Consider the following 19,179-nt stretch of genomic DNA (forward strand, 5'->3'; position numbering starts at 1 on the left):
TGTCCGGGTCTGACTTCGGATTTCCGTCCGGAAACCCTCGACCCGACGCCTACTGTTCCCTCCACGGGGAACGCGTCCTCACCTACTCCACTCAGGAGATTTACCTGTTGCCAGTGCGATCATCCAGATCGACTGGACTTTTGCTCAGCACTCGACGCTTCCAGACTTTCTGCTGGACATCCGCTTCCCGGCTAGTCCAGTCTTTCACCTGGTTCGCGACACCAGGACTTTTCACCTAGGGTTACCACCCCCTAGGACTTTTGCTTGAAGCCATCGACCTGCCAAGACTTTCCGCATAGGATTACCACCCCCTATGACCTAGGGTTACCACCACCTAGGATTTTCCCTTTGCCTAACCGCAGCTAAGACTTTCCTGAAACACTCATTCAACATGTTAGATAACAACAAGACTTAACTTTGAATCCTTTGCCATTATCAAAACTTGGGTTCGATCGTCGGATGCTTCCCGCACCAACACATGGCAGCAGCTGAAGCAACAAAGGAAGCTTTATGACTTACATGGTTGGTCAGAGAACTGGGTATTCAGCAAAGTGGAGTCAAGTTGTTATGCGATAGTCAGAGTGCTATCTATTTGGCAAAGAATCAGGTGTATCATGCAAGGACCAAGCACATTGATGTGAGGTTTCACAAGATCAGAGAGCTGATTGTTTCAGGGGAAATTTAACTTGAGAAGGTTCACACTGCAGACAATGCTGCAGATATGTTGACAAAGCCAGTGACCACAGAGAAGTTTAAGCATTGCTTGAACTTGATCCGTATCTCTAAATGCTAGAGGAAGGATGCCAGACCGAGAGATCCAGGTGGAATTTTATTCAGATACTCGTGTTCTTCGAAGGGGTGAATATTCGCCAAGGTAGAGATTGTTGACGGGTGACTCATATTTGGATAAAGGTCTTGGAAGAAAAATCAGAATTCTGTTATGATTTTTCATAATAGAATTCTGTTGTGGCTTTATCGGGTCTGGGGGTTTTTGCATTATTTATAGGGATCATTTTAAACCCATTGAACAACAACAACACAAGAATCATAGAATGTGATTGTCTTGTGTATAGAGAATTCTAATAAAACTTCAACCGTTTTGTGGAGTAGGTACATTGTCGAACCACGGTAACTCTTCTTCTTTCTCTTCTTCTACTTTCTCATGTTTGTTCTCCTTTTTGTGCATCTTTGTCTTGTTGCTCCGCGCGATCTCTTTCTCTCTTCCTTTTCTTCCGCTTTAGAGGTAGAGATGTGTTGTCCCCCTCTTTGCGCAACAATAGGCCATTAAGGTTGTACCTAGGGCCCTAATTTTTATTAGGGCCTATTATTTTTAATATAGTAAATATATTTTTATGTGTTTTTTAAAGAGTATGAAAAAGAATAGGACCCAAGTGATAAAAAAATACATAATCTCATTCTCTAAAAATTGAGGTCATTATTTTTAATATATTAAATATATTTTTATAATAGGGCTCACATGATTAAAGATTTACATGATCTCAATCTCTAATCAAAGCTTCGAATTTCGTAAAAATCTCATTATGGTTCCAATGGATATAGTAGAGCCGTCAATTTGCGTTGGACCCGTCGGGTTGGTCCGCCCCGCTAAACAATTTAAGCAGGTTGGATTGTAATTTTATCAACCCAAGTCCGTCGCAGGCCAACCCGTCTAGGCCGACGAACCCCGTGGGTCGGCCCGCGACGGGCTTGGGTTGGCCTACGGGTTGAGAAACATATGTAAGTTAAGTTTTATGTCAATTTTATTTATTTTTTTTTGTTATAATTTTGAAAGAAAAATAGTACTGTTCATCCAACATAAGTCTCGTTTATGTCCATTTATATTTAAAATATATGTTTATGAATACAATTGATTAATAAAACTTTTCCGAAGTAAAATATTGAAGATATAAAATACTTTTGTAATTTTTTTAAAAAAATTTGATGGGCCTGCGGGTTGGCCCGGCAAACCCGCAACTCGCAACCCGCCTTGGATTGGGTTGGGATGAAAATTTCCCAACCCACCAAGTTGACGGGTCGACCCGCCCCGCCCCACCTCGCCAAATGGTTGATCCGTCACGGGCCGACTCGCCCCGCCACGGGTTCGCCTGTTTGATAGCTCTAGGATAGAGTTATAAAGGGGCTCTTTATTTTTTTAACAAATTAAATTTAGTTTTAATCATGGATGTTATTTTATAAGATCTTATCTATTAATTTTCAATATCTCTCAATCCTATCCTTCTCTTGGTGATGCCATCTCATTTGATAAATAAGAATATCAATTAGAAATTTTTTTGTCTTATCCATACAATATAAAATAAAAATGCTTCTCTTGCTCGTTAAGATTGGAGAAGATAAACCACATATAACACTAACATGCTGATTTTGTTGGTGCTGCTACTAACTCCTTAATTAAATTTAAATATTGATACATTCATCCATATTGTGTTTGATTGAGATAGACGATTTTCTTATTTTTTAGCAATACCGAGTTAGGTATCTTTACTATTTCATTTCCTTGATAGATATTAAGTTTTAACTTTATTTAGATGTATTTATGGTCATAAATTGTTCGATTTTATCTTTGTCTCCATTCTATTATTTACAAATGTTATGGTTTAGATGATGAAAAATATGATTTGTTTTTTATGATGAAAAATATGATTTATTTTTTCTTTTGCTCTGTGCTTAAAAAAGCTCTCATTTAATTCTTGATAAATGATAATGACTGATTTGGTGTTGTTGTGATCCCAAGTCTGAATGAAAAAGGACGAAGGATTTTTTTTTTAAAAATAATGTCAAAGGCTTAAAAAAAAAAATTCCGCCTAGGATCTATTTAGCCGGTCTTGGTCTTGGTCTTACAACTTTTTGCATATGAGGAACAAGATATCCTTATCACATTATAGATATGAAGTTTGACATAGATGAAGAAATACACCATTTACATTGAGTACGTTTTAGGCAATTCAGTTAGTTAGTATTAATAAAATTAAATATAAATCATGTCTGACAACTGAATATGAATAAACAATAGTTCTAATAGATGATTGTATAAATTCAACCAAGGGTAAATAATAATTCTATTCGATGATTGTACTGAAATAATTTGTTTTCATAAACAAAACTTGATGAAGTAGCTAAATGATATTGCTTAAGACAATTCAATAACATAAATTTCAAAAACACATATATTACTGAAAAAATAAAAAATCTTTGGAGATGAAGATGGATTCTTTGATATTATCCTAGATGAGAATACGCTAAAGTGATTCGGTTTGAGATGGCTCGAGAAGTCGTCGTTTTTTTCCCTATTTCGGACAAGCACATGAGCTGGTGAGCGAGGGGCAAAACGAGTATGATGTAAATTCTTCGAATTAAATTTGCTCATTAAACAACTCCAGTGCTCTCTTTCTTTTACTAGCTCTCTCCATTGGGTACATGATAAGTCCAGATCACTTTGATTAATGACAAGCATCCAATTTCGAGCTAACGCAATGGGTTTGTTACCACTGCAGTAATAAGGCCGTGTCAGGATTCTGCTTTAAGATGAAAGCGGCTTCTTCGTCTTCGTCGATGATCGAAGAGGGAAGGGAGGGATACTTCTTGGCTGAAACGAAGCATATGTGAAATAAATTGACGAATTAAATTCAATAATGGCAATCTCAAACATGAATCGGATCGCAGCTGAACCAGACCAAATTAAATTATTGTCCTTTTCAAGCCATATTGAACCGTACATATGCTGTCATTGAACAAGTGACTTAAGTCGATCTCCATTTCTCAGCAATTCGATGTAGATCCAGAGAACACTAATAATAATTTATAATATACAGTATAATTCAAACAACTTACACTGAGAAAACAAATAAGGAGCTTAAGATTCACAATGTACCATCCAAAGCATTTATGAGAAGCAGACGCAAATAAATAATTTACAAGTTTAAATATACAATCCAAAGTATATATTTATTCGAAGTACAATCAAAAGAGTAGCTTTAGACTAAGAGATGCGAATCTGCAAACACCAATAAGATCTAGTGGAAATACATGCCTTTGTCAAATTATACCAATTCCAATCAAGCGACCTTCAAGTAGAAATAAAGAAATAAGTACATTTATTTGTGATGATATTATAAAATCCACCATTAATTAGTTACTAACCTTGATCATAATTGAGAAAACAATTAGCCATGGAAACCTCATTGATCCTGCCCATAAAATAAAATAGCTGTATAAGTTTTCTTTTTCCCAACAATATTGAAAAGCATACATCAAGCTAAACTAAGAAAACAAATAATCAGAGGACTTACAAGGTCGACGAAACTTCCAAACTCATCTTTTATTTGGTATTTGTATCCGTCCTTACTTAGCAATAAGCGTGCTTCAGGATCGATGCTATGAATAATAACTTTTGGAATTTCTTCAATAGTATGCCAATTTTGCTTCCCCGTACGGCAACTATCAAGCAGGACTAAATTGCATCGCATGTACAATGTCTGCAAACTATGCAAAGTCGCATTAATTAGGCCTGATACCCATGGGGGAAGCTGTTGTATTTCTGATGGGAAAATGACTTCCAATTTCCGCAACTGCAGGATGCCAACCTTCTCCACATATTCCAAATTTGGACAGATTTTAATTTTCAAAAACCTCGTTGGGGGAAGGAGGCTACTTTTCAGCTTTGGACAGTGGAGGAAGTAACATTGTTTCAGATTCGGAAACAAATTGAGGTTCCTTGCATGAACATCCTCGTTAGGTTTCTCATCATCCTGTGCCTCACGCAATACCCAGGATTCCCAATTGGGCATGCTTGTGAATTTTAGATGCTCAAGTTTTGGGAATGCAGGTGTTGTGCAACCGAGGAATTCAGGCCCAATACTCCTGATTGCTTCTCCTCCTTCAATGTGTAGGTGTTTAAGATTGGGTAGTTGGCCCAATGGAGGGAGTACCATACATGATGGAAAATTGCAAAGCCACAACGTTGTTAGGTCAGCAAATGAATCATGAGTTGACACCATCCAGGCTGGAAACTGTTGACCAGGAAAATTGTCGATCCAAAGATCTTTCAGGGTCTCTGGAGGACTGAGTTGGTTGCATATCCTCTCCCCCTCAGTGATTTGCTCCTCATTGTTTTCAATATTCATTGTCCATACAAGTTTCAATCCCCTAAGAAATGGTTTGTTTGCAAGCACAGTATGTCTGCTTCCTATCGTTCTTGCCCTTTCCAATTTATATATTGACAAATATCTTAGATTGCACAAATATTGCAACTCGTCCAAGTCACAACTTCCATCCATCTTGCTCATGGAGTCACAATGGCCAACAAAAAAACCATCAAAAGTATTGAGATTTTTCAACTTCCCAACTCCCTTTGGTACATGGGTGAGCGGAGTACTGACAATTTGAAGGCACCTCAAATTGCTCATCCTTGTGATGCCCTTTGGAAGTTCATGCAGTGATTCACACTCTGACAGGTTCAAAGTTTGCAGGTTTGCAAGACACTCAATGGATTCAGGAAGTTTTCTAATCTTTGTTCCACATAGATTCAAGTATTTTAAATGTAACAATTTCAAAAGAGAATCTGGAAGACTAACTATGGATGTGTCATGTAAATCTAAGACTCTGAGACGCTTTAAGCTTTCAAATACATGATCCTCAATCCGCTTGATTTGAGAGCAATTTAAGAGGTGTAGAGCTCTTAAACACTTTTGCTCTATAATCACATTGGGAAGCAATAACACATCACCTTGATTTGAGATGGACAAACGGCGAACCTTTGTTAAAGAAGTTGTACTTGTGCATTGTGTATCATTAATGATAATCCCTTCTTCTTCCATTAGCTTTTCCCCAAAAGATCGTAAAACATCATGCATAACAAATACTCTACCATCTAAAAATCTAGAGTCAATTTGCAAAAGGTTTCTTGCAATAAGTTCCTCATAGTAGTTCTCTGCTATATCTTCCATCAAACTATTTGATTGTTCAATCACGAACCCTTCAGCCACCCACAATCGGATTATGTCCCACCGATATGATATGCTACGGTAGAAAGCACAACTAAGAAAACATTGTTTAAGGTGAGAAGGTAAATCCTCATAGCTCAAGTATAAAGCCTTCAATAGTTTATCTTCAGTCTCTTTCATAAACCATGAATCACTTTCAACAATTTTTTTCCACTCCCTCTTAGTCCTTTCCTTGTGGAATAAAACACCAGCCATCACTTTAATTGCTAGAGGAAGACCATCACATTTTTTGACAATTTCCATACCAATTTCTTTCAATTCAGAAATCATTATATCCTCCCCATCTCCAAAAACAATCTTTCTAATGAATTCCCAACCACTGTCATCGTGCATTTTCTTGACATGGTGGACAAAATCAGCTCTCATTTCTCTTGCCACATCTTCATGCCTAGTGGTAAATATGATAGCAGTCCTACAGGAACCGTTTAAAATGGGATTTCTGATTAAATCTCCCCATGCACTTGCACTCCATATATCATCTAGCACAAGAAGCAAACTTTCTGAAAGAAGAGGAATAATTCTACCTTCAACTTCTGCTCTACTTTGAACTCCATCATCATGTCCTCCTACACCTCTTAGTATTTGTTTGAGTAGCTCAATCTGAGAGTAATCCTTGGATACATGTAACCACACTCTGTTAGGAAACTGCTTTTTCATCATTTCATCATTGAATATTTTTTGTGCTAAAGTGGTCTTGCCTATTCCACCCATCCCAGAAATTCCAAACACACTACACTTTTTTTTGTTATGCTCTATCTCTGAAATTAAGTTTTGGGCAGCATCTATTATTTGTTTACTTACAATATCCTCGGCCACATGTGTAGGAGAGGTAGAAGATGACATTTTTACTATGTTATCTTGGAGGCCTTCATTTCTGTGCTCTACTAATCTGGGTATAACTCTTTTTATTTCATCAAGTCTATCATTAACTCTTTTTATTTGATTCCAAATGTTTGTGCGGAACTTATAACACTGAAAGCAAGATGAAAGCAAACTGACCGAAGAGCATACTCCTGAAGGAGCAAATGGTTGAGCTTCCAAAAATCTTCCACCTTCGACCATGCAAAGATCAAGTATGTCTTCTGCATCATACATGATATCTTTTAATTCCTTTACCCAATTATTGATCACAGGATCTCTATGTCTTCTTTTTTCTGCATCTTGAATATAGGGACTGATTCTTGATAATTTTCTATGAAGCTTCTTAATTTCTTCTTTAACCTCTAGCACTTTGCCTATCTCTCCATCGAGAAAATCAGATAATCTGCCAAGGTATCTTTTAACAAAAAAGTCTAGGACCACTGCCATATCTTGAGATGAATGAATCAACTGCTCAAGGCCATATTAGAATTTGTACCGGAATACTTACCGCCTATGCTTGCATTCTTATCAATTTTTATTTGCCCTTATGAGAAAAAGAGAGCACCTCTATATCATAAATTAATTGTCAGGAAATAACAAAAATATTTGTTAAGATAAATTAAACATCTTAAATGACTTTTATGCAAAAGAAATATCAGAAGAAGAATTTATGGGGGGAAAATCGTATTGGATATATCTTTTTCATGAGAAAAAAATTATAAGATTATACAAAAGATGTAAAGGAAAATTTTTCAAATCTTAGAAACATCTTTGGCATTCAATAAGAGTTGGGATAGTGGCTAGCCAAACTTGCATAACAATAACTAATTAATTAAATATTACTGACGGTATAAATGACTAACTGACTATGCAATTATACTATTTATTTTTAATTTTATAATTGCTCTAATAAATCATAATGAGCAAAAAATAACTTTTAAAGATCTATCTTTTTTAAATAAACAAAATCTCAAAAGGGCCTTAAAAAAGGATAGGGATCCTCTCCTCCAGGATTTTGATATGCTCCTCCTTAAAAATGAAAGTTTTTTCTTTCTAACTTACATGTATTTAACGGATGCATTGTAGTATATTTTAGTTAAATAAAATTATAAATTATTTTATGACATTTAAACTTATTTAAGGATATGATTAATTTTATTTTATAAATTAAAATTTTATCAATGGATTGTCAAATTATTTTTCTTTAAATTTAAATTATTTGTTTACTTTAATTGGCTATAATTATTTATTTATTTTGTTAAAATTTTTTGAAAAATTATAAACAATTTTCCTATGAATTTATGGATGTGGCATTTTTTATATTATTAATATTTTTTAAAAATGTATTGTTTTATAAATTTAAATAAAATGTATGCTTTTATGAATATGATTTAGAAATTTTAAATAATGATTTTATCAATTATATTTGTTGAAAATTTTAATTTTTATCCAAATGTCTACATATCTTTTTTCTTATTTTTAAAATTGAAGGGCGTCTTTTGATTTTTACCTTAACTGAATTGACAAATTAAAATTTTCTATTTTATTTGGTCATATCCAATAATTAAAATTTAATTTATGTAAGATGTATCTTTTTCATCAGAATAATTCATAGATACAATGCAAAGGATGTAAACGATTCTTAAGTCAAACAAATCTTATTGGCTACATAAATGACTAATTGACAATGCAATTGATATAGTAGTTATGTCCGGTTCTATAATTCTCTAGTAAATCTAAAAAAATATTAAAGTCCAAGATAAATTTAGAAATTTACATTTATATTTTTTTACGAACACGATTTTTTTATTTTATAGATTTAAATCTCTTTCTTCTTCGTGAGATTCTCTAGTTGGATTATTCTATCTTATAATTTATTTTTTATTAAATTTAAATAAAAATTATAGATGTATAAACATGAGAATATAGATCAAAATTTTCTGTTTTATTTGTTTCTATCCAATAACTGTGATTTCCTTTCCCAAAGGTTCACCCCTTCTTTTCTCCTCTTTCCATTTCGATTTATAAGCTCATGTGTAGAGCTACCAAGCCGTGAAGAAGAGGGTCGACAGAATAGCTAAATGGTATTGAATTTGCTCTCATATTCTTCCAGAATTAAAAGAAAAAGAAGTTTGCATATGATCCCTACTTTTCTAGCAAAGCTATTTGCCTTCGTTATCTGCCAATGCCCAAGTTTATGCATACCAGATATTGAACTGATCGGGCATATATATATATACGAGAAATAAGTGAAAGTTCAGTAAAAGGAAGAGGAAGTTAACATACCTTACTGCTTGAAGTTTGTAGCATAGAGCTGCTGCATCATCTTCTAATGTTGATTGATATATATATATATATATATATATTAGAGATGTGCTTAAAAGTATGTTTTTGGTTCAGCATCATTCTGAGCTTTCTTGGTGGGAGACTGCTGTAAAAAGAGGTCAGTCGTCCACTGATGTAGAATCAGATTCGATCGGATATAGATGGTAACAGATTCCAGCTCATAATACAAAATTTGAGGCATTTATTCCAAATCTACCGAAAGAGAAAAAAAAAAACTTGTGTCCTCAGAACCATAAACGTTTAAGAAATTACAAAAACTAACACTACCAAAAAAAAAAAAACAAGTATCAATTTTACGATAATTTTTTTTTTTAAAAAAAAATCATTGTAAAGTTAATTTATGACAAAATCTGTAATGAAAAATTTTTCATCGCAATTAAGCTGTTGTCAAATTCTACGACAAAATTGTTGGTGCAATATCCCTCAGGTCAAGGTTGACCTGGGTAACCAAGCTGAGTCTTGGTTTGGGTTTAGATGTTTGACAATAAGATATTGATTGAAGAAGAGTCAAGTAGGTCAAGGTTGACTGGATACTTGACTGGGAAGTCCTAACTGGAATGTTAGGCAAAATGAAAGTCCTGGTGAGTGAAGCCAGGCAGAAGAAAAGTCCTGGTGAGTGAAGCCAGGCAGAAGGAAGTCTTAGTGAGTGAAGCTAGGCAGATGGAAATCCTGGTGAGTGAAGCCAGGTGAAAGTCCTAGTGAGTGAAGCTAGGCAGATGGAAATCCTGGTGAGTGAAGCCAGGTGAAAGTCCTAGTGAGTGAAGCTAGGCAGATGGAAAACCCTGGTGAGTGAAGCCAGGTGAAAGTCCTAGTGAGTGAAGCTAGGCAGATGAAAGTCCTAGTGAGTGAAGCTAGGTGAAAGTCCTGGTGAGTGGCAGGAAGGAAATCCAGATGGATCAAGGATGATCGGACATCTGGTGGAAGTCCAAATAGGTCAAGAGATTGATTGGATACTTGGCATGAAAGAAAAGTCCAAGTAGGTCAAAGGGATTGACCGGATACTTGGCACAGAGAAAAGTCCAAGTGGGTCAAAGGGATTGACCGGACACTTGGTAAGGGAGTCCTAGCAGGTCAAGGGAGTGACTAGATGCTAGGCATGACATACCAACAGGTCAAGGTTGACCGAATGTTGGTTAGGGATGTTTGGGACTTGGTTTTGGACAAAAACCAAGTGCTGGATCGATCCGTGGATCGATCAGTGGATCGATCGGTGGATCGATCCAGATTCCGTGGATCGATCCAGATGTCCCGATCGATCAGCCGATCGATCGGGACGATGCTGCTTCGCGCGATAAGCGCCGGATCGATCCGTGGATCGATCCAGCGCTTATCGCAGCGCTCTGGATCGATCCGTGGATCGATCCAAAGCCTCCCGATCGATTGGGAACATTCGAATCGATCGGGATCCGACCGCTGGCGTCGTTTATAGCTGCAGGCGTTCGATGGCTGCGGTAAGAACTTCACCGATTCACTCCAGCTCTCTCCTCCACAGCGCTCACGAAGCTCGGATCGCCAGTTCTTGAAGGATCTTGGAAGCTCTCCAAGTCAAGAGGCGGATCAAAGGCAAGAAGAGAAGCTAGGGTTAGGGTTTTCTGTACTCATTGTAAGCTTTGCGCTTGTATTTTGTTTCCCTTTCCTTTCTTCTTGTACTGAGAGTCTTGTAGGGCTTCTCCGCCCTCGGTAGTTACCGAAAAGGAGTGTTTTCATAGTGGAGGGTGCGTGCGTGGTGTGGATCCTTGGACTAGTCACCTCTTGTGAGGTGGATACCAAGTAAACCAACCGTGTTAGCGTTGTTGCATTTGTTTCTGTATTTTCCGCTGCATATTCTTGAAGAAACAAGCAACGCCGAGCACCGAGAGAACGCGACGAGCTATTCACCCCCCCCTCTAGCTACTTTTGGTCCTAACAAGTGGTATCAGAGCGAGGCCGCTCTTCACCGGAATCATCGCCGGAAGGGTCAAGCATAACAACAAAAGCTAGAGGGTGAAGAAGTTGGAGCAAATTCATCAAAGTCAAAGAATTCAAGAAGCTCAACTTCAAGATGCAATTCCAAGATGGACTTGGTTTTGATACAAGGGTGGCTCCACTATACACTTCTACGAGTTTCGATTCTTGGAAATCAAGAATCGAAAATTTTCTTATGATGGAGATAGAGCAATGGTTTGCTCTAATGGAAGGCTTCAAAGCTCCAACAAACTCCAAGGGCAAGCTTCTAAAGAAAAGCAGATGGAGCTCAGAGCAAATTCAAAGGGGCGAGGCAAATGACAAAGTGACCAAGCTTCTGGTCAACTTATTGCCTAGCCACATCTTGGCTCGAGTTGGAGAATTCGAAGATGCCAAGGAGCTTTGGAGCAAATTGGCCAAGCTTCATGAAGAGATCCCCTCCACTGTACAAGATCATGAAGAATCCAAAGAGGGTGACTCTATGGAGCAAGACCAAAAGGAGGATTCCGAGGTTGATAGATGCTCAACCTCCCAAGAAGAGGAAATCCAAGAAGCTTCATCCTCAAGGGAATGCAACGAAGGGAACAAGGAGGAAGCATACTCCTTGTTTCATATTCAAGATGATGAAGCCTCCACCTCTAGGATTGAGGGGGAGCAATCCTTGGTGACGCCGGATCAAGAGGAAGGAGAAGCTTCTACATCCGGGTCAAGAGACGAAGAGGAGGAAGTAGATTCTACCTCCACAAGTCAAGAAAAATCAAATGGAGGAGAATCAAGGTCCGATCAAGAGGAAGCTTCTACCTCCGGATCCAAAGAAAAAGATGTCACCCCTACAAGCAAAGGTATAAATATTTCAATTAATAATAAAAATCATATAATATGTTTTGAGTGTAGGGAACATGGGCACTATAAGAGCAAGTGTCCCAACTTGGCCAAGAAGAAGGGCCAAGTGGCACAAAAGGGCAAGGAGAAGCCCAAGGAGACCACCCCCGGGACAAAGAAGAGCAAGGAGCACATTGTGTGCTTTTTGTGTCAACAAAAAGGGCATTACCGAAGTCAATGCCCCAAGGGGAAGAAGATGGTCAAGGCTCAAGGAGGCATTAGGCAAGGGGGAGCCTCCAAGGTAAAGAAGAAGGTAACATTTATTGAGCCTACCCCTTTACATTATGGTAAAAAGCATGATAGTTCTAACTTTTATCATTTTAATGCGATTTACCATAAGAATAGGAAGCATGAGGGCTTTAAGGAAAAGCATGTGGCCCTACATGCCAAAACTACTATCCATAAGGCTAGGAATGTAGGTAAAAACCTAGGCGATAACTCTAAGGATGTAAGATACAAGCCTAGAAACAAAAATGCTCATGGATCAAATGAAAAACCAAAAACTAAGGACTTAGTGAGAGAAAATCAAGTCTTGAGGTCAAGACTTGATAAAATGGAAAAGACTCTAAAAAGGATGGAAAATATCCTATTAGGGCAAAATGAGCATAACCTAGGTCTAGGAGCACAAAGGTCATCTAATGGCCATAGAGGTTTGGGATACAAACCAAAGGCTAAGAAGGATGTGCCCTCTTACCATAGAGTTCCATATAGTTATGGAACAAACCCTAGGTCTAGTGGTCAAGCCAAAAACACTAGGGAAGTCATCCCTAAGAGTATTTTTGCAATAAATGTGACTAAGACTTCTAAGAAGTCTAAGAAAGTCACAAACAAGGTCACAAGGGAGGTTATCCCTAGAGTTGACCTAGAAAATGTGACCAAGGCTTCTAAGAAGCCCAACAAGGTCACTAGGAAGGTATCTAGGGAAGTTATCCCTAGTGAGTACCTAGAGCATCCAAGGAGCACCAATAGGTGTTGGGTTCCTAGGAGCATCTTCTCTACCCCATAGATGGGTTAGAGAGTGTCAACTCCGATTAGAAGGGTAGTTAACCCAACTTTGAGGAAATTGACACTCAAGGAGCATTTTCAAGGTTTTTGTTAACCTTTGAAAATGAAATGGAATTATTGATTACTCCTTGAAAGAGTAAATGTGCCAAATTGGAGAAGTATTGATTTTATCTTAAATGACACATATTGGAAAATTAATAAGAACTATCAAGTTGGGTTTGTGGTATGTTCTTAGGCAATTTAAGGCAATCCGGGCCTTAAATTTAAAAGTGCTACTCTTGAGGAAAAATGGAATATGCCAACATTTGAGGACATGTTTATTTTAATTGGCATAAATTAATCAAGGGAATAAGAAATGCAAACTTAGGCTTTGGCATTTTCTTGAAGCACTTTAGGGCAATCTAGGGTTTAAGTTTTAGGATTAGCTAAGATTAATGATACTTAGATAGGTAATCTAGGTATATTTTATTTATGCTAAACCATGCCATGATTGTTTGCTCATAATATGTCATGACATCATATTTTATCTTATTTGGATTTTGCATTCATGACTTATCATGAAAAATACAAAAATACCATGTCATGCCATACATACATCATGTAGTTATAGAAATCTTTCTTTTGAAAGCTATTTTATTTTGATGTATGCCATAACATAATCATGCATTAAGTTTAATTCCTTGTAATTAAGGACGAATGGCATTTAACGACACTTATTGACAAGTGACATCCTGGGTGGATGTCTAATATCTCTAAAATGCCTAGATAGATATGCATGATCCCTAGAATAGGGCAAAACCAAATTTTACATCTCACAAAGAACTCTAAGGTGACTTGTATGTGTTTTAGTGCATATTATATACAAGTGAGATGTTAGGATGATGAACAAAGCTCAAGATGTTGATTTAGTGCATTCCTTTGAGTTTTAAATTCATCAAAACACATAGTTATGTGTTTTCCCATCATTGGGAAAGCTAATGTACAAGTCATGTGCATTATGCCCAAGGAACATGATGGGATATTGGTTTTGAAAATATTTTTAAAATGTTTTTGGAAAACCTTGGTGAAGGCTATCTTTTGATAGTAATCACCATTGAATAGTTAGACACAAACTTGAAGAAAAACACTAAAGTTTTTGCAAGTTTTCAAGTTTGTGTCAATCTTTGAAAATATGATGTATTTTCATAGAAAGCTATTTTTCCTTGATTAAGTATGCCCTAAATAATGTCTACACGAAATTTCATAATTTTTTGATTTTTGTAGAATTTTCTAGGGGTTTCTGAAGTTGATTGAAATGGAATTTCAGCAACTATCAGAGCTCCGATCGATCCATGGATCGATTGGAGTTCCATGAATCGATCCATGGATCGATTCAACGGCAATTGCCGGGGACTCACTGGATCGATCAGCCGATCGATCCGGAGTCTGAATCGATCCGTGGATCGATTCGAAAGGTTCAATCGATTGGAACCCAACTCCAATCGATCCAAGTTGCTGATTTTGGCCGAAGGCCTGATTTCACATCTTTGAACCTCTTTGAGTCTAGGTAACCATTCCAAACCCTTAAATACATTTGTAGACATACAAATGGTGTTTTCATGTTGAAAACAAGGATGGATTGGTTAACGAAGACTAAGTAGAAGTTTAGGTTGAGGTTGTTTCAAATTTTGAATATTTGAACCTCAAAACTTCCAAATTTGGGTTTCCTAATGTTTTAGGGATTCCAAGTCATTGTTGGTGCAATGACAGAAGTTACCACCATGTCTTTAGGGGGAGGGACTCTTTAAAGACATGAAAATTATTTTTCATGAACCTTGGAAGGTGGTTAACCTTCTGTTGTGAACTTGCTCAAGGTTGAGCATTTACACTTGAAATGGGGAGAAATGGGGAGTGGATATCCTCATTATTTCAAGTGGACACTCAAGTAGTAGATAATGCTCAAGGTTGGGTAGTTGTCTACATTGAGGGAGAAGTTAAGGATAAATGAAGGGTATGGGACCTTCATTATCGTGTTGATCACAACGAGTGATGTTGTGAACAACGATGAGCAACTCTTCAGGGGGAGAGTCTTCAACAAATGGATTTGTTGAAGTGTGCCCAGAATTGGAGCATAGGTTGATGTGTGTCCAACGATGGGTTGATGTGTGCCAATAGGGGGAGAATGTATGGTTAAGCTTAGTCCTTCATTACCTATGGGAAGGTCATAGGGGGAGAATGAAAGGACTCATGAAAGGGAGTAAGTTAGGCTTTCATTACCTAGAGGGAGTTTGCCCTCTTAGGGGAGAATGAAGAGCTTAATTTATGCTTTCATTACCTAGTGGCATGAAGAAGGAGGTTATGGGATTAGCCTAACTTACATATGGGATTGTAAGTGTTATTGTGGTATTGTCAAACATCAAAAGGGGAGATTGTTGGTGCATATCCCTCGGGTCAAGGTTGACTGGTAACCAAGCCGAGTCTTGGTTTGGGTTTAGATGTTTGACAATAAGATATTGATTGAAGAAGAGTCAAGTAGGTCAAGGTTGATGGATACTTGATGGGAAGTCCTAACTGGAATGTTAGGCAAAATGAAAGTCCTGGTGAGTGAAGCCAGTGAGTGAAGCCAGGCAGAAGGAAGTCCTAGTGAGTGAAGCTAGGCGATGGAAATCCGTGAGCGAAGCGGTGAAAGTCCTAGTGAGTGAAGCTAGGCGGATGGAAATCCTGGTGAGTGAGGCGGTGAAAGTCCTAGTGAGTGAAGCTAGGCGGATGGAAAACCCGGTGAGTGAAGCCGGTGAAAGTCCTAGTGAGTGAAGCTAGGCGGATGAAAGTCCTAGTGAGTGAAGCTAGGTGAAAGTCCCGTGAGTGAAGCCAGGGAAAATCCAGATGGATCAAGGATGATCGGACATCCTGGGAAGTCCAAGTAGGTCAAAGGATTGATCGGATACTTGGCATGAAAGAAAAGTCCAAGTAGGTCAAAGGGATTGACCGGATACTTGCACAGAGAAAAGTCCAAGTGGGTCAAAGGATTGACCGGACACTTGGTAAGGGAGTCCTAGCGGTCAAGGGAGTGACTAGATGCTAGGCATGACATACCAACAGTCAAGGTTGACCGAATGTTGGTTAGGGATGTTTGGGACTTGGTTTTGGACAAAACCACGTCGGATCGATCCGTGGATCGATTCAGATCTCTGGATCGATCGACGGATCGATCTGAGAGATCCACGGATCGATCCGTGGATCGATCAGATGTCCCAATCGATCGCTGGATCGATTGGGACGCAGTCGCGCGCGATAAGCGCCGGATCGATCCGTGGATCGATCCAGCGCATTTCGATAAGCGCCGGATCGATCCGTGGATCGATCCAAAGCCTCCCCGATCGATTGGGAACATTCGAATCGATCGGGATCCGACCATTGGCGTCGTTTATAGCTGCATGCGTTCGATGGCTGCGGTAAGAACTTCACCGATTCACTCCAGAGCTCTCGCCTACTCCTCCACAGCGCTCACAAAGCTCAGATCGCCAGTTCTTGAAGGATCTTGGAAGCTCTCCAAGTCAAGAGGCGGATCAAAGGCAAGAAGAGAAGCTAGGGTTAGGGTTTTCTGTACTCATTGTAAGCTTTGCGCTTGTATTTTGTTTCCCTTTCCTTTCTTCTTGTACTGAGAGTCTTGTAGGGCTTCTCCGCCCTCGGTAGTTACCGAAAAGGAGTGCTTTCATAGTGGAGGGTGCGTGCGTGGTGTGGATCCTTGGACTAGTCACCTCTTGTGAGGTGGATACCAAGTAAACCAACCGTGTTAGCGTTGTTGCATTTGTTTCTGTATTTTCCGCTGCATATTCTTGAAGAAACAAGCAACGCCAAGCAACGCCAAGCATCGAGAGAACGCGACGAGCTATTCACCCCCCCCTCTAGCTACTTTTGGTCCTAACAAAAATAACGTATATTTGTCACAAAATTTGCAACAAATATTTTTTTATCGCAAAATTCATTGCAAATTTGCAATGAAAACTAATTCATCGCAAAATTTCATGATCTCAAATCTACGACGAAAAAGAGCAACTCTTTGGGTTATGCTCAAAGAATTCATTCCTAATATCCTTCTCCCTTTCAGTACTCTACTTGCCTCTAGCCATAAATCTAAATTATTACCAACAGATGCTCAGATCCTTCATTATTATCACTAGCACCTGAAGTTCTCTATGCTAGCTCTAACTCATCATATTTATCTTGTGTTGTAATGATACAAATTAAAATAAATTTACAATAACAATAATTGACCACGCATATACTCTTAATTAGATATAATATAGACGCATATAATATAAATTTAGAATAGATATATAATTAATAAAATCCAAGTTATAAATTAAGATCCCAGATAAATACAAAGTCTTAATAAATTTATCTCTATCCCCGCTCCAAGTCTTATATTTTTTGTAAATGTGCAGGTGAAAGTATCTATGAATGCAAACTCCTCCATTTCCTTGGTATAAAAAAAGTACGGTTAGAAATAATGAAATAGTCAAAAATTAGTGGGAGAATTATTAAATTACCAATATGTAAGTCCTGGTGCGACTGGCAAGAGGGGTAAATTGCCCTGCACAATAAAAACAACAAATATACCTTTCTCAAACTATCGATTGTAAATAATTACACATTTAATATAACAAAATTAAAAAAGAGTACGAGATAATAATTTTACTTGGTTGGAAATCAGAGGATTGATACTCCAAGGAAAGTCAGCTTACTATGAAGATCTCCTTCTCAAACAAAATGTCGGAAGCGAATAAGCCTCGTACACAAAAATGAAGCTCAGAAATAAAAGATAGAAACTCGAAGTACAAAATGTGTTGTGTCAAACGAAGAGGATCAGAGCTCTATTTAAAGTCCACTGGTTGAAAATGACCCCAGCATAGCAAATCTCATCTTCTAGCAAACAGCTACGCAGCGGACTTGGGATAAAGTTTTATCCCGCTCTGGGCGCCCGGACCAGCTTCGGGCGCTTGAACCCTTGTAGATGTTGATCCACAACGTCGACAAGTCGAGGCACCCCGGCTAACCCCAAAGTGGTTCGGGCGCCCGGACGGTTCGGGCGCTCGGACGGTTCGGGCGCTCGGACCTGGTCCGGTTGTCCAGATCAGTTAGCTTCGCTGATTGCTCTAGCGCCTTCTTCGATCGCTTGGGTGATCTCAACGGGTGAAAGTGTATCTATGATGCATACTCCTTCTCCATTACCCATCTGTATCTATACTCATCGATATTGATAGAGCCCCCCCCCCCCCCGTATATGTTGCAAACGAGTCTTCAGAATTATAAGATTGATTTGTTCTGTTGTAAAATACCGGAAAATAGGCGAATATTAATAAGGGAATTTTTCGGAATTTTTGGAGATTTTTCGGGAATTTTTCGGAGCTCGTATGGACGAGTTAACAGGGACAAAAACGGGGTCCGGAAAAGCCTATTTAGGCTAGCCCATTTAAGTGAGGAAAAGTTGATTTTTCCTTTTCCTTTTTAAATTCTTTTTCTTTATCTCCCTCGCCGAAAACCCCTCTCCCTCGCGAGCCGACCCTTGCCCTAAACCTCACCCGCGCCATCTCCTGAGCCCTAACCGGCGCCGAGCGGTTCCCTCTCTTCTTCTTCTCGTTTCTTCTCACTTCCTCTTGCTGTGCCCTAGCCGTGCGCCGCCGACGCCTCAATCTCACCGCCGCGCCTCCGACAGTCATTCGTCCCCGCCGCATACCGCGATCTCGACGCCACTGTGCGCCCCTCATCGCCGGCGTCTCCTCGCTGGCACTCAGGCACATCCGAGTAGAGGTCTTCCTCTACCCGACGCCGACATCTCTCCTTTTCCTCCCGAGCCGCACATGGACGCCTCTGCCTTAGCCACCTCGCGCCGCCACCACAGCTGGTCACCGAGACTCCCTCTCTTCTCCTCTGGTCCGACGAGCCACCGCCGGACACCTTTGCTCTCGGCCCCATCGCAGTGATCAGTAGCCACTGGACGTCGACGCGCAGAGATCACACCGTGCCCTAGCCCTCCATCTCGCCGGCACCCGAGTACCACTGCCGGTGTTCTCCCGTGCCTAAGCTCCATCTCCTCTTCAGAGTAAGGTTGTTCGGATGAGGTAACAACAAGTGATTCCAG

At 39.0% G+C, this 19,179-nt stretch overlaps 1 protein-coding gene across 2 annotated transcripts; it reads right to left on the bottom strand.

Annotated features, from left to right (window-relative positions):
- Window positions 1–3,832: 3,832 nt before the first annotated feature.
- LOC122051634 (putative disease resistance RPP13-like protein 1) lies at window positions 3,833–9,253 on the bottom strand. Of its 2 annotated transcripts, XM_042612852.1 has the most exons (5): window positions 9,168–9,253; window positions 7,390–7,448; window positions 4,308–7,284; window positions 4,159–4,205; window positions 3,833–4,082 (listed from the first exon to the last, which is right to left on the bottom strand). In XM_042612852.1, exons 3-4 carry the CDS (start codon window positions 7,113–7,115, stop codon window positions 4,197–4,199), a joined length of 2,817 nt encoding a protein of 938 aa, XP_042468786.1. In that variant the 5' UTR covers window positions 7,116–7,284; window positions 7,390–7,448; window positions 9,168–9,253; the 3' UTR covers window positions 3,833–4,082; window positions 4,159–4,196. The 2 variants fall into 2 exon arrangements, with proteins under 2 accessions (XP_042468786.1, XP_042468785.1); XM_042612851.1 differs by having other exon boundaries at window positions 4,308–7,448; window positions 9,168–9,250.
- Between the last annotated feature and the right edge of the window lie 9,926 nt (window positions 9,254–19,179).

Source organism: Zingiber officinale, chromosome 3A (genome assembly GCF_018446385.1).
Source record: "Zingiber officinale cultivar Zhangliang chromosome 3A, Zo_v1.1, whole genome shotgun sequence".
In the NCBI taxonomy this organism is placed as follows: domain Eukaryota; kingdom Viridiplantae; phylum Streptophyta; class Magnoliopsida; order Zingiberales; family Zingiberaceae; genus Zingiber; species Zingiber officinale.

Excerpts from the sequence above, each read along its gene's own strand:
- LOC122051634 (XM_042612851.1), bottom strand. The coding sequence starts at position 7,328 with ATGGCAGTGGTCCTAGACTTTTTTGTTAAAAGATACCTTGGCAGATTA.